This window comes from Scyliorhinus torazame, chromosome 2 (genome assembly GCF_047496885.1).
Source record: "Scyliorhinus torazame isolate Kashiwa2021f chromosome 2, sScyTor2.1, whole genome shotgun sequence".
Lineage (NCBI taxonomy): Eukaryota > Metazoa > Chordata > Chondrichthyes > Carcharhiniformes > Scyliorhinidae > Scyliorhinus > Scyliorhinus torazame.
The window spans coordinates 362,726,823-362,739,521 of record NC_092708.1 but is presented as its reverse complement, the minus strand read 5'-3'; the positions used below and the strand labels follow the sequence as shown (position 1 = coordinate 362,739,521).

General features: G+C 40.4%; 1 protein-coding gene across 6 annotated transcripts in view; it reads right to left on the bottom strand.

The window, feature by feature from the left end:
• ppp4r4 (protein phosphatase 4, regulatory subunit 4) overlaps nt 1-12,699 on the bottom strand; it is a 248,522-nt gene that overhangs the window by 30,018 nt on the left and 205,805 nt on the right. For all 6 annotated transcript variants that reach the window (XM_072492658.1, XM_072492647.1, XM_072492668.1 and 3 more), the window contains 4 exons: nt 8,158-8,199; nt 7,972-8,046; nt 4,580-4,631; nt 2,440-2,545 (listed from right to left, as the gene is read on the bottom strand). In XM_072492658.1, coding sequence (XP_072348759.1) covers nt 2,440-2,545; nt 4,580-4,631; nt 7,972-8,046; nt 8,158-8,199 — 275 coding nt within the window. The remainder of the gene's footprint in view (nt 1-2,439; nt 2,546-4,579; nt 4,632-7,971; nt 8,047-8,157; nt 8,200-12,699) is intronic.

The window sequence follows — 12,699 nt, the reverse complement described above, 5'->3', positions numbered from 1 at the left end:
AGAGAGGGGGAGGCAGAGAGAGAGAGGGAGGCAGTGAGAGAGAGGGAGGCAGTGAGAGAGAGGGAGGCAGTGAGAGAGAGGGAGGCAGTGAGAGAGAGGCAGAGAGCGACACACAGACAGATAGAGAGACAGAGAGAGGCACACAGAGAGAGAGACAGACTCTCAGAAGCATCCCACAGGAACCAATCATTGACTGTTGTCAGCCAGAACACTGTCCCTGGCCAACCCACATGTTGTCAGCCAACCTACTGAACTGCCTTTTTCCAAAGCTGGTCTTTAAGATTCCCTTGGTGCTGATTATAATATTACTTGGTTTAAGTAATATATGTTGTTACTAACTGTAGATGATATTGAGGAACACTCGAGTCTTCGAAATAAACTGAAAGAATTTATTAAGTAATGACAAAACTAATAAATGAGTTTGACACTGTACTGATCTAACTCTAGCAACAAAATAATAATTACTAACTGCACAAACTGCATCAAAGCTACACGTGGTGGCTGGACTGAGATCTCTCTGCTACACTGATGTTCTTCCCGTAACTCCTGCTGTAAGTGAGGGGGAGAGCTTCTGAGCGCTCCGGTTATATAGTGCTTCGTGTAATGCCCTCTGGTAGTTATGCCACAGCTGGGTGTTGTGATTAATCCCTTAGTTACATGTCGGTCTACATATCAGCAGCACGGTAGCACAAGTGGATAGCACCATGGCTTCACATTGCCAGGGTCCCAGGTTCGATTCCCCGCTGGGTCACTGTCTGTGTGGAGTCTGCACATTCTCCCCGTGTCTCCGTGGGTTTCCTCCGGGTGCTCCGGTTTCCTCCCAGTCCAAAGGCGTGCAGGTTAGGTGGATTGGCCACGCTAAATTGCCCTTAGTGTCCAAAAAAAGGTTAGATGGGGTTATTGGGTTACGTGGATCGGGTGGAAGTGAGGGCTTAAGTGGGTTGGTGCAGACTCGATGGGCCGAATAGCCTCCTTCTGCACTGTATATTCTATGTTCTATATCATTACAGCGATGAGTCTATATTCGTCTCTCCAAAAAAACAAGTCTTGGAACACACTGTCCTGACTAGCAGTCTGTCTCAGCTTAAGTCCACTGCTTAAAGGTGCATTCTGATTAGGAGTTCACGGACCAAATATAATCAAATCAAATCAAAGAAACGGGAACAAAGGGAATCAAAAGGAAGGACTCTAACTGTGTGTGTGTTTGGTGTGGTGTGTGTGTTTGGTGTGGCGTGTGCTTAAATTGGCTGCTTAATAAAAAGAAATAAATACATTTGGATTGGTAAAAGGCATTCATGGGAAAAGAATTGCAAACAACCCTTTGTTGCGACCAACTCAAGGGGTCTGAAAAAATGGGAGCTAGCGCATTCCTCCTCACCAGGTCATACCCAAATTGGGGATCTCATTAGGAATAATATCTGCTCAATACATATGAATGGGAAGCCAGAAGAGGAGAGATGCTACTGGCTTACAGATTACAGCAGAGTGGCACTTCTTCAAAGATAAATATTGATTTTTGTATTCAATTTCGCATTGTGCATGCCTGAAGTTGCTAACTGATTTGACATAAATAATAGTGGGAGCGGTTAGCTACACTGTTATATTTACATTAAAGTTCGATCCATTATGTTTGAATCCTTAAATGAGATATGTTAATTTTAAATAGTTAGCTCAACAACCAAAAACCAAATAATCAATTTGCAATGACTTGTCTGTGTTTACACGAGGGCAGAAGCAAGGTGAAACACTGTCCACTGAGATAGTTCCCGATGATTTTCTAGGTACCAAAATAATCTGCATAAAACACTCAAGTATGGTGGTAAACACTACAGCAGCCGTCATATCTGGTATTATTGGCATGATATACATGTCATGCACTGTATTCATACAAGATATAAAAATATTTTTGTTGATAATACTACCTGCAGTTAGGACATCTGTTCTTACTGCCTGGAATTTTGAATGGTACTTCTGTGCATATTGTATGTACATTTCATTCACTAAAGTGAAACCAGCATCTATTTGAAACTAGATTCAATTACCCAGGCACAAGGTCATGTGAATGATCAGATTAAAAATTGCCATGCAATCAGTAGAAATGATAAATAACCCATCCCAGGCGCTACAATTGACTTTGTAGTGGATAAAAGCTCCCAAACGTAAACCAGAAACATTTTTCACAGATAAATAAATTAACAATGAAAGGACATTTATATTTACTCTAATACACATTTTGTTCTCTATTTCATTTCCACTGGATACAGTTTTTACATTTGAAGACTAGGTGGCGCTAATGGTTAGATTAGAAATTTAATTTCCCATATCAAAATAGAATGACCGGGGTTGACTTCATTTTTGGGAGTGGAAAATTGCAGCTGGCCATGAAGTTTATAATCTCCGTCTAGGCTCAAGATATTTTCCTTAGTTTACTGTACTTACATTGCAGATTTATCAGTGGTGATCTTTGGTGGAGCTACTCGACCACCAAGTGAACGACTACGACCTAATTTAGTCTTCTTCTTCCCATCTTTGTTAAAAGATGAAACTGGTAAGGAAAATCAAAATGGAATAAGTTAATGTCAGCAACGGCGGGGGGGGGGGGAAGAAATGTTACAAATAACAGAAACAGATGGCAGTACTTTTGAGAACACTGCAAATTGAGATTTTTTTTGTGCTTCACTACATTTCTAGACTTCAGTTTTATAACAATCCATGATAGAAAATTACGCCCCAAAAATCTGAGTAGTAACGGATTTGTGTTAAGTACTCATATCATAGGGCAGCACGGTGGCTCAGTGGTTAGCATTGCTGCCTCACGGCACCGAGGTCCCAGGTTCGATCCCGGCTCTGGGTCACTGTCCGTGTGGAGTTTGCACATTCTCTCCGTGTTTGTGTGGGTTTCACCCCCACCAAACCCAAGATGTGCAGAATAGGTTAATTGGCCACGTTAAATTGCCCTTTAATCAGAAAAAAAAAAATTGGGTACTCTAAATTTATTCAAAAAAAGTACTCATATCACTGAGATTTCCTTCATATCAATGCATATCTTGTCGTACAAATAAAGGATACCATCAAATCCTGGGCGATAACAGCTATATAATGAGAGTTGGAGCTTGGTTAAGATTACTATCAGATTGGGAAGTGCAATCCAGCATGTGAAGTGTGTGTGTGCCTTGCTTGCTTAATACATGACTTGGCTGCTTGGCAAGAGTAAAGCTGCTCTACAACAAACTCATAAAATGCCAATCAACTGAAGTTATTATAGTGTCATTTTATATTTGTTCCTGGGATCTGAAACCTTAATGACAAGACCAGCATCTGTTACTTATCCAAGGGCCCTTGAAGAGATGGTGGTGAGCTGCCTTCTCGAATCACTGCAGCCCCTGTGGTGCAGGTATACCCACAGTGCTGTTGAGGGAGTGTTCAGGATTTTGACCCAACGACAGTGAAGGAATGGAGTAAGATTTGCCTTATCTCTCGCTCATAGATAAGGTCTCAGTCAGGTTAAATGAATGTAAAGCAAAGTTTATTTATTTAAGAACATATTTGGTACATTCACACAAAATTAACTGGAAAATGCTTTTTTCCTGTGTCTCTCAAAATGTCCTTGAGACACCAACAAGTGGAAGCAAAAAACTCCAAGATAAAAGTAACTTCAGATTTACAAAATTAAAAATCATTTCAACAAGGCCTTTAAAAGGAATTTTTACCAATGCTCCAAGGATGTTCCAGCGGCTATATTTTCTCTGCTAATCAGTTAGACGGATCACATTCTTAAAGGAATCCTTATCTGGGTTTAGCCCCTTACTTAGTTACTTAACAGTCACTGAACAGGCGATTGGTTAATTAGATATTAATCAATTACTCCAAATTAATTAACGAACTGCCTTTGTCCCATGTTCAAACTCCCTATGTCACGTCTGGTCTCAGTTACGATATTATTTCAAGTTTGTCGAATGTACCTTCATATCAGAACTTGTAGTACATTATTTGTAACATTTGAGTCAGTCATGGACAGTATTCAAATGATTATAACTTACTCATATTTCTACAAATTCAGTATTTCAAGAATCATTTTCGCTAATATTTTAAAGGACCCCCCCTCTATAATTGTTGAATCCAACAAACAGTGACATAGTTCCAAGTCAGGATGGCGTGGAACTTGTAGGTGATGTGTTCCCAAGCATCTGCTGACCTGGTCCTTCCATGTGGCACATGGAGGAAAGGTGCTGCGTGAGGAGTCTTGGTGAGTTGCTGCAGTGCACCTTGTAGGTGGTATACACAGTTGCCACTGTTGTGGTGGTGGGGGAAGTAAACATTTAAAGTGGTTAATGGGATGTTGATCAAACAGGCTGCTTTGACCTGGATAGTGAGCTTCTCGAGTGTTGTTAGAGTTACACTCATCCAGGCAAGTCAAGAGTATTTCATCACATCCTGACTGGAACCTTATAGATGGTGGACAAGTTATGGATAGCCAAGAGGGGAGTTAATTTATGAGATAACTTTACAGAATACAATTTTTGCATGACATCATGTTCAGCAGCAAAATGTTTAGATCAATTCAGAGAAAAAAACTCACGCAATTTCTTTTCATTCATTGACTTGATTTCGCCCCGTTTTTCCATATCTTCCTGTTAAGTGAAATATTAGAGTGCACTTTTTGAAATTCTTAAGAGTATAAAGAAAATATGCAGAAAAGAATTGCAACAATAGAAATTATCTTATGAAAAGGTCATTTAAACCATTCCTAATGCAAGTTCTATGCCATAAAAAATGTTTTGTAGAATTAATCCCTCACATCTAAAGTAATCAAACAGCACTTCATGCCACCCATTTCTATTACTTAACCTTGGAAAGCTGTACTTGCAGATAAGGCAGATCCTTGTGGAGCTCTACAACTCTCTGTCCCAACAGAAAGAGCTTTGTCATTTACCGTTAGCTATTTCTCAGTTAGCCAATAAATCCAGAAACTGGATTAGAATCTAAGAGCTAACAATGAAAATAATGGCAAGGCAATCAACACTCCCAGTTAGAGGAAATTTGACAGCAACCTTTGGACGCTGCACATGCACAGTTAAACGTGCAAATACAAATGTTGCCATCAGTGAAAATTAATGATGTGAACTAGTTCTATTTTGATATTCTTACCCAAGGAAGGATATACTAGCACTGGAGGGAGTGCAACAAAGTTTAACTAGACTAGTTCCTGGGATGAGGATATTGTCATATGGAGTGAGATTGAGTAAACAAGCCTTGTATTCCATTTCATGGGGTTTAAAAGAATGAGAGATTATCTGATTGAAGCATAAAATTCTTAAGAGCTTGACAGGTACTGAGAAAATGATTCTCCTGGCTGGGAATCCAGAACACGGAGATATAGAATAAGGGGTCAGCTATTTAAGGCTGAGTGAAGCAGAAATTTCTTGACTTAAAAAGTGTTGTGAATATTTGAAATTTCCCACTCCAGAAATCTCTGGATGTTCAGTCATAGAATATATTCAAGGCAGAGCTTGAAATATTATTTGGGTACTATGAGAATTAAGGGATACAGGGATAGTGTGGGAAAGTGCAATTGAGGTAGAAGTGCAGTCATGACCTAGTTGGAAGGCAGGCAGGCAGGCTCAAAGGGTCAAATGGTCCATTCCAGCTGTATTTCTCATGTTCTTATTGTATAATTACTGCTGAACAATCTCTTTGGCCATGAAATAATTTTTCAATTGTGGAATATTTTTCTCTGAGAGCATTAGTGTTGGTGAGTATTTTTTTAAAACCTTTTCTGTGTCTCATTTATCTATCTCTTCCTTAATAACATCTGTATTTCTTAGTCTGTATTTCACTTATCTACACAATTGAAATGTAACTCATTTTTCCTTGTTTAGACTCTGCATTTCTAAATTAGGTTTCTTCAATCTGAATGGTTGAAGGGGCTTCTTGCCCAGTTAACAAGCAGCATACATCTCCTGTTGAGCATGGTACACTGGAAAGATGCCAGATCAGATCTACCACCTAAAACACGTAAATGTTAACTTTTATCAATGTAAGCATGCCGCTGTATTCATATATGCCTATTCATGAAGGTTATTCATAAGGCCTGCCTTCTCAACCTTGGCCCTAGCCTGAGGTGTGGTGGTCCTCAGGTTAAACCATCACCAGTCCGCTCTCCCCTTCAAAGGGGAAAGCAGCCTGTGGTTATCTAGGACTATGGCGACTTTACCTATATGCCTATGGGACGAGGATGAAAGGATTACACATGATGATGATACATCTCAAGTTAATGGGCCAGAGCTTGTCACAGCAAAGCATCCAATGGTATATGTAGATTTGTTCCTCTACCCTTTTGCTCAAAACATTTTTCTTCACCAAGTTACTGAAAGTACGAGCTGATAACAGCACAATGAGGGAAACAGGGCATCTAGGGCCTCAGTGAACAAAACAAACAACAGATTTTCTCTTTAACCATTGAGGTTTAAGGATTTCAAAATAAACACAGGAAGGATTAAGAGGAAAATAAATATTGGATTGAAAGAGGGGGAAAAAAGAGAAAAAAAATAACTAATGACATTATTCACATCTCCCTGAAAAACCTGAAAGAATATTTGTAATAGTCAATTTCCAGTGCCAGAATTGATTTGGTGAAGTGTTAATGAAGAGTGATAAGAATACAAAACAAGGTGGCACAGCAACAATTAAAGCTAATAACAAAGACGCATTTATGGGGATGCTAGAAATTCACATGAGGAAGGAATAAAAGGATATGCAGGTAAAGTTAGATGAAAAGAGGTGAAAGGAGGTTTGCATGGAGCATATGTACTGGCATCGACCCATTGGGCTGAATGCACTCCGTACTATAGACTCCATGGGCTCGATCTTCAGCCCCCAATGAAGTGATAATAAAAGCAAGTGGGCACTAAAAATAGGCCCACCAGCCAGCATGATGGTTCCCCGAGTGCTCCAGGCCACCTTTCCCCTAGGTGAGAGATTGGGATGGACCTACCTGCCTGTAAATGGCAGGTACCCATCATGGATTATTAAGAGCCCCTGAAGACCAATTAAAGGAGAATGGGTTTATTAAGAGCCTCTGAAGGCCAATTAAAGAAGAATGGCTGAGACTTTCTTTTCGGCCTCCAGGGCTTCAGTGGTTGGGGCCAGTTTAGGTCCATGGAGGCAGCCCCTTGGCAACAGGCTGGGATGGGGCCAGTTCTCCAGCCAGTGACAAGTTGAACAGACATTTAAATGGGCAAATATACAAAGCTCCCAAACAAAAATGGTGGCTAAGGCTGAAGCTAATGGTAGAGTGGTGCATCTTGGACAACAATCTTTGGTTGCTCACATTTAACCAGTCATCTGCTCCTCAAGTGAAGCTGCCGTACCAGTTACCCAGAAATGACAAGTGCTATTAAATCCTGGATTATTTTGACAGCAAAGTGTTGCCCATTATCTTTCTGTAAACACCAATTAAAAATACAAGTGGAATAAGCATGTCCTTGAATCTTTCTTGTTGTGTCGTTTCTATTTTCTTTGTTTACTACGAAGTACAAGGTATGACAATAAAGGTCCGTTTATGACCATGGGTTTTAACAGGGCTGTTATACCAAAGCCCATACAAAGCTGATGTTAAGAGTAAAACAGTATTGAAGCACGATGTTTCTAAACATATTCATTATACTGTCTTTCGCTGAATCATCAGATCAGCACCAAAGCCTTGAGCCAAATATTCTGCTAGACGTCGGAGTGTGCTTAAAACAAAACTATCCAAAAGTTACATACTAAAAACACTGTTCGATAGAACAGAGGCCAAATGATTGAAATTAATTGCAGATTAGGTGCACATAATTACATTTTCAGTATTAACAGATCAGGCTTACTCCTGCATATTGAAAGTCATACAAAAAGAAGCAAAGATATAAATGCAATTAACATGAAACAACAATCTCTCATTCAAAAAGGTACAAACATTTCAGCAGACATTACCATTTCTAAGAGCAAATTTTCTTCTTTTTCCTTTTTGTGATCTAGCAAGTCTTTTTCTTGCAACCTTTTGGGAAACTTGAGGAGAAGAAAAAAGTTAAATCCTTCTTGTTTAGTAACTGAATCGCTTAATTTGTTTCTGGAATAATAGAGTGTTGGGAATCAAAGCGACAGCAAAATCTAACTTACAGATTCCATGCTTATTTCCATTCGATCTAATTCCAGCGTGATCTAAAAACAAGAGTAAAAATAATTGTGTTAGCAGTATTTAAATTTAAATGGTAAAACTATTAACAAATGAAATTAATTTCTAAAATTTCTTCAGGAATTTCCACCACTCTTGCTTCCAGTCAGTGCAACCCCTTGCCACCTGCCAAAGGGTCCTAACCAACAAAATTAGAGTCAGTTAGCATTATAGCATTTGATAGGAGGTTACCGTAGATCGTGGCATATAAAGTGACCTTTGAAGCCTTCAAAAATCTTTCCAAAAACAGAGGTCAATGCGGCGAGTATAAAACGTGAACTACCAATGTGGGTGGTTGCCATTTTAAAATGTGAATAAAACACCAGTAACTCCGACCAAAGTGACACTTTTTATTGAATGAATAACTTGTACAAGACACCTTAAAACCACAATCAAAGCATTTTCAACCGTCAAGTCCATTGTCTTCGGCATCCAATGCAAAGAGTTCATCAGATTCATTTTGTGTCACTTTGCTTATGGCATCATCCCACACTTGGGTGATTTTGCTTGTAGAATCTTCTCTCTACAACAAATCGCTTTCCTTTCCAGCTATTGAAATGGATATTCCGTATTTTCTGAATGATCCGATGACACTTTGTGCACTAATAACATGCTAGAATTTGATAACAAAACCATACAAAACTTAGAACAGAGCACTGTGCATATTTTCACTCTTTTAAAAAGTTTTTTTATCTCCCGTCAATCATCCATTTGGCACGAATATGATCCTTGAATGGCTTGTTGAGGTAGATATCCAAAGATTCAATTACAAATGTTAGACCCCCATTGGTATAACCGCAATGTGGGTGTTATTTCTTTGCAGGCCCTTCTTGATCTCATCAGATCTGATCATGTCCCACACTAATAAATCCATTCATTATGTAGGCCACCTGTCTATCTATTCACACATTATTGTTCCATAACTTCATTCCAGCCTCATCCATCCAAATGTAGTCATAAAGATGCACAAAACCCCCCATTAGGAACGTGATGTTCGACATGGCTTTACATTTGAAAATTACAGTATGTTTTAATTTCATTCGGTAGGTCATGCAGGCTCGTACCGGTGGGAATTTTGCCTTCTCATATCCGCTAGAACGGTTTTTGAACCTTTCCATTCTGCAGTTTAATTGCTGGACATATTGAAATTCATGGGCACTTCATCCAAGTTGCTGATGTGACTTAATGGGTACTCATGTTTACCCACTGTCTAATGAAATTCTGCTATCAAAATCTCTTGGTCTTCTGTCGCAACACTAGACGGTTTTGTTCCAAAAATCGACTACACCAACTAGCTGGTGGTCTGAAAACCTTCTGGAGTTATGGTTTGATTTGGGCCACTTGATATGATCCATAGAAACTAATAACTTAGGAACATAGGGACAGGAAGAAGCCATTCAGTCCATCGATCCTGCTCCACCATTCAATTAGATCAGAGCTGATCATCTACTTCAACACCATTTTCCTGTGCCATCTCCATATTCCTTAATGCTGTTAGTCTCCAGAAATCTACTGATTTAACTTCCACAACATTATGAAGAAGTTCCTCATCTCAGTCTAAAATAGCCTATTCTTTATTCTGAGATTAAAAGTGTAAAAAGAAATTCAAACTTCCAGTTGATAATTGAAAGGATGACACAAGATTTCATGTTTTAAGACATATGTTGTAACAAAAGACTAAAAGCATGACTGACTAAACACAAAGCATGAGCTTCCACCCGTGGTCCGTTGAGATAAATTATATTTCTTTGGCCTCCAGCTGCTCTCTTTCCCAGATTCGGACAAACTATCTCATCTGTCATATTTGGTATTAATTTAGGAAAGCTTGTAACCCGACATCACAATGTTTTTGTCTCTATCGCTCTCATCTCAAAGCCCATCATCATGGCAATGTGAATTACTTAGACCTTGTATCCAGGTAGGGATTGATTAGCTATCCTCGAGACCCCAACTCTTTTATTTTGGAAGTAAATGGACAGCTTAAAGCACAACTGTTTACAACCTGCTGGGACGGTGGAGACACAGTTTCAGCACAGGCTGCTCAGATTGTCTCCAAGTAGATGTACCTTCTTCCTCGTAAAGCCATCTGTGCCCCCTTTAATTTCTAACAATCTAAATACCCAGGCTTGCTGTCAGACAGACTTCGGAAAATGTCACATGACTGACTTCATTTTACCTTAAAGAGACAGTCCCAAAAAATTAAGTGTATATATATATTTTTTTCACTTTTTGTGACGGATTTTGAGAGCCAATTCTGATACATGCCAGGGTCAGACCAATGGCTACTCCCCGTTCTGGTGCCGAACTTGGCCTTGGGTATCTGCTTCAGAGTGGGTTCTTTCTTCTTCCGTTCCATTCACACATTAGTTTTTCACTAACATTCCTTCGCTGCAGTAGTTATTTGATGAGTCAGGAAATGTTTTGACTTTCAGCTTAAGAGCAGCTTCACATTTCGTTCTTATTGCTGGAGGACCCATTTCTATTTACCATTCACCATGCGCAGTCTGTTCTGTGTAGGCATATCTTATAATCCCACGCTGCCTCTTCACATCACAGTCCAAATCGCCTGCTTGGTCCCATTCGCTGACAGACACAGTATAAGGCAAGTAAAACATGCATTTCTGGGGTGAAAGATTGAGGGCAACATGAGAGTACATCATTTCATAGCTGCAAAAGAGGGTTGACAAAAGTCCGCCAAAAAGCATGATTTTTTGCAGCCAAAAAATGGGGTTGTCTTATATGCTGGGTCAAATTATACACCACGATCTACAGTATAAGGCAAGTAAAACATGTAAATAGCCACCGAAACCAGAACAACAATTCCAGAAAAGCAAATTGAGGTGTTTTATCTCAATTTTAGCAGAAGAAAAACAGGCTCCAGTGTATACTGCTGTGAACCAATTTGTGATAAGAAAATTATTTTGTGGCCATAAACATATGAAATAATAGGTCATATTTTGCTGGAGCGAAGTGTCTCGAGGTGTGCCCCATTATTCAGGCTTGTTCAATCAATTTTTCCAAGTATTAACCAATTTACAAACAAAACGTTGTATTAATACCCAAAATTAGATAATAGAATCCCTATAGTGTAGAAGGAAGACATTCGGCCCATCAAGACTGCACCGACCCTACAAAACAACATCCTGTCCCCGCAGCCCCACTTAGCCTTGGCACACCAAAGGGCAATTTAACATGGCCAGGACTTCTGGTTGCAGCATGTAAGTGGAGGTCACGTGTTTGGTGGCTCCAGCCAGACCTGGCTTCTATGGCCTTTTAGCCCAGTTTTCGATGAAGATTTGTTTACGAGGAGTTGTGGGGTGTCTTAGGGCACTTATAGAATGGCAAAAGCCGGCAAGAAGAATCTTGGGAACAAGGCAGTGAGCGAACGTCCGCCACTGACTGTGTCGAAGGGTGCAACAGGAGGAAAGATGGCAGAAGAGAGCCCGTCAGATGGGGTTGTGCCAATTATGGGTGGAGAAGATGACGGAGGTGATGGCTGGGGAGTTTGAACAGCTGTTCTCAAAACATTTTAAAAAGCATCAGATAGGGGAGGCAGTGGCGTAGTGGTATTGTCACTGGACTAGTAAACCAGAGACCCAGAGCAATGCTGTAGGGATCCAGGTTCAAATCCCACCACTGCAGATAATGAAATTTAAATTCAATAAAAAATAATCTGGAATTAAGAGTCTAATGATGACCATGAAATCATTGTTGATTGTCGTAAAAACTCATCTGGTTCACTAAGGTCCTTTAGGGAAGGAGCTCTGCCGTCCTTACCCGGTCTGGCCTACATGTGACTCCAGACCCACAACATCGTGGTTAACTCTTAACAGTCCCTTCAAGGGCAATTAGGGATAGGCAATCAATGCTGGCATTGTCCCATGAACGAATAAAACAAAAAGATGGGGATGATGGCCTCGCTTAATGCATGGATGGGAGAGACCCTTGTACTGGTGAGAGAGGAGTTGGTGAGAACTTCGACAACGGTTCGAGAGCAGAGGGAGAAAATGAAAGGGACAGAGAAGGCCTTGTCATGGCATAGTGATCATTTCATCGCGGAGGATGGTGGAAATTAGCTGAGAGCCAGGGTTGAAGGCCTGGAGAACAGGTCACATAGACAGAACCTGAGGATCGTGGGTATGCCCAAAGGGGTAGAGGGTCCGAGGCCTACAGAATATTTCGCTGGTATGATATCAAAGCTGATGGCGGAGGGAGAGCAGCCCTCCCAGCACAAATTGGACAGGGCCCAGCAGTCACTCCAGCCAAAATCGAGGATGAATGAGGGACCGAGGGCAGTGATCATCTGTTTCCATAATTTCCAGGTGAAGGAGAGAGTGCTGAGTTGGGCAAAGCAAAGGGGCGAGATGGAGTGTGAAGGAAAGGGTATACATATATACCGGGACTTGCCAACAGAGTTGGCAAGGAGGTCTTCAGATGGGCTAAGGCGACATTGTATAAACGCAACATGCGGTTTGGTGTGGTCTACC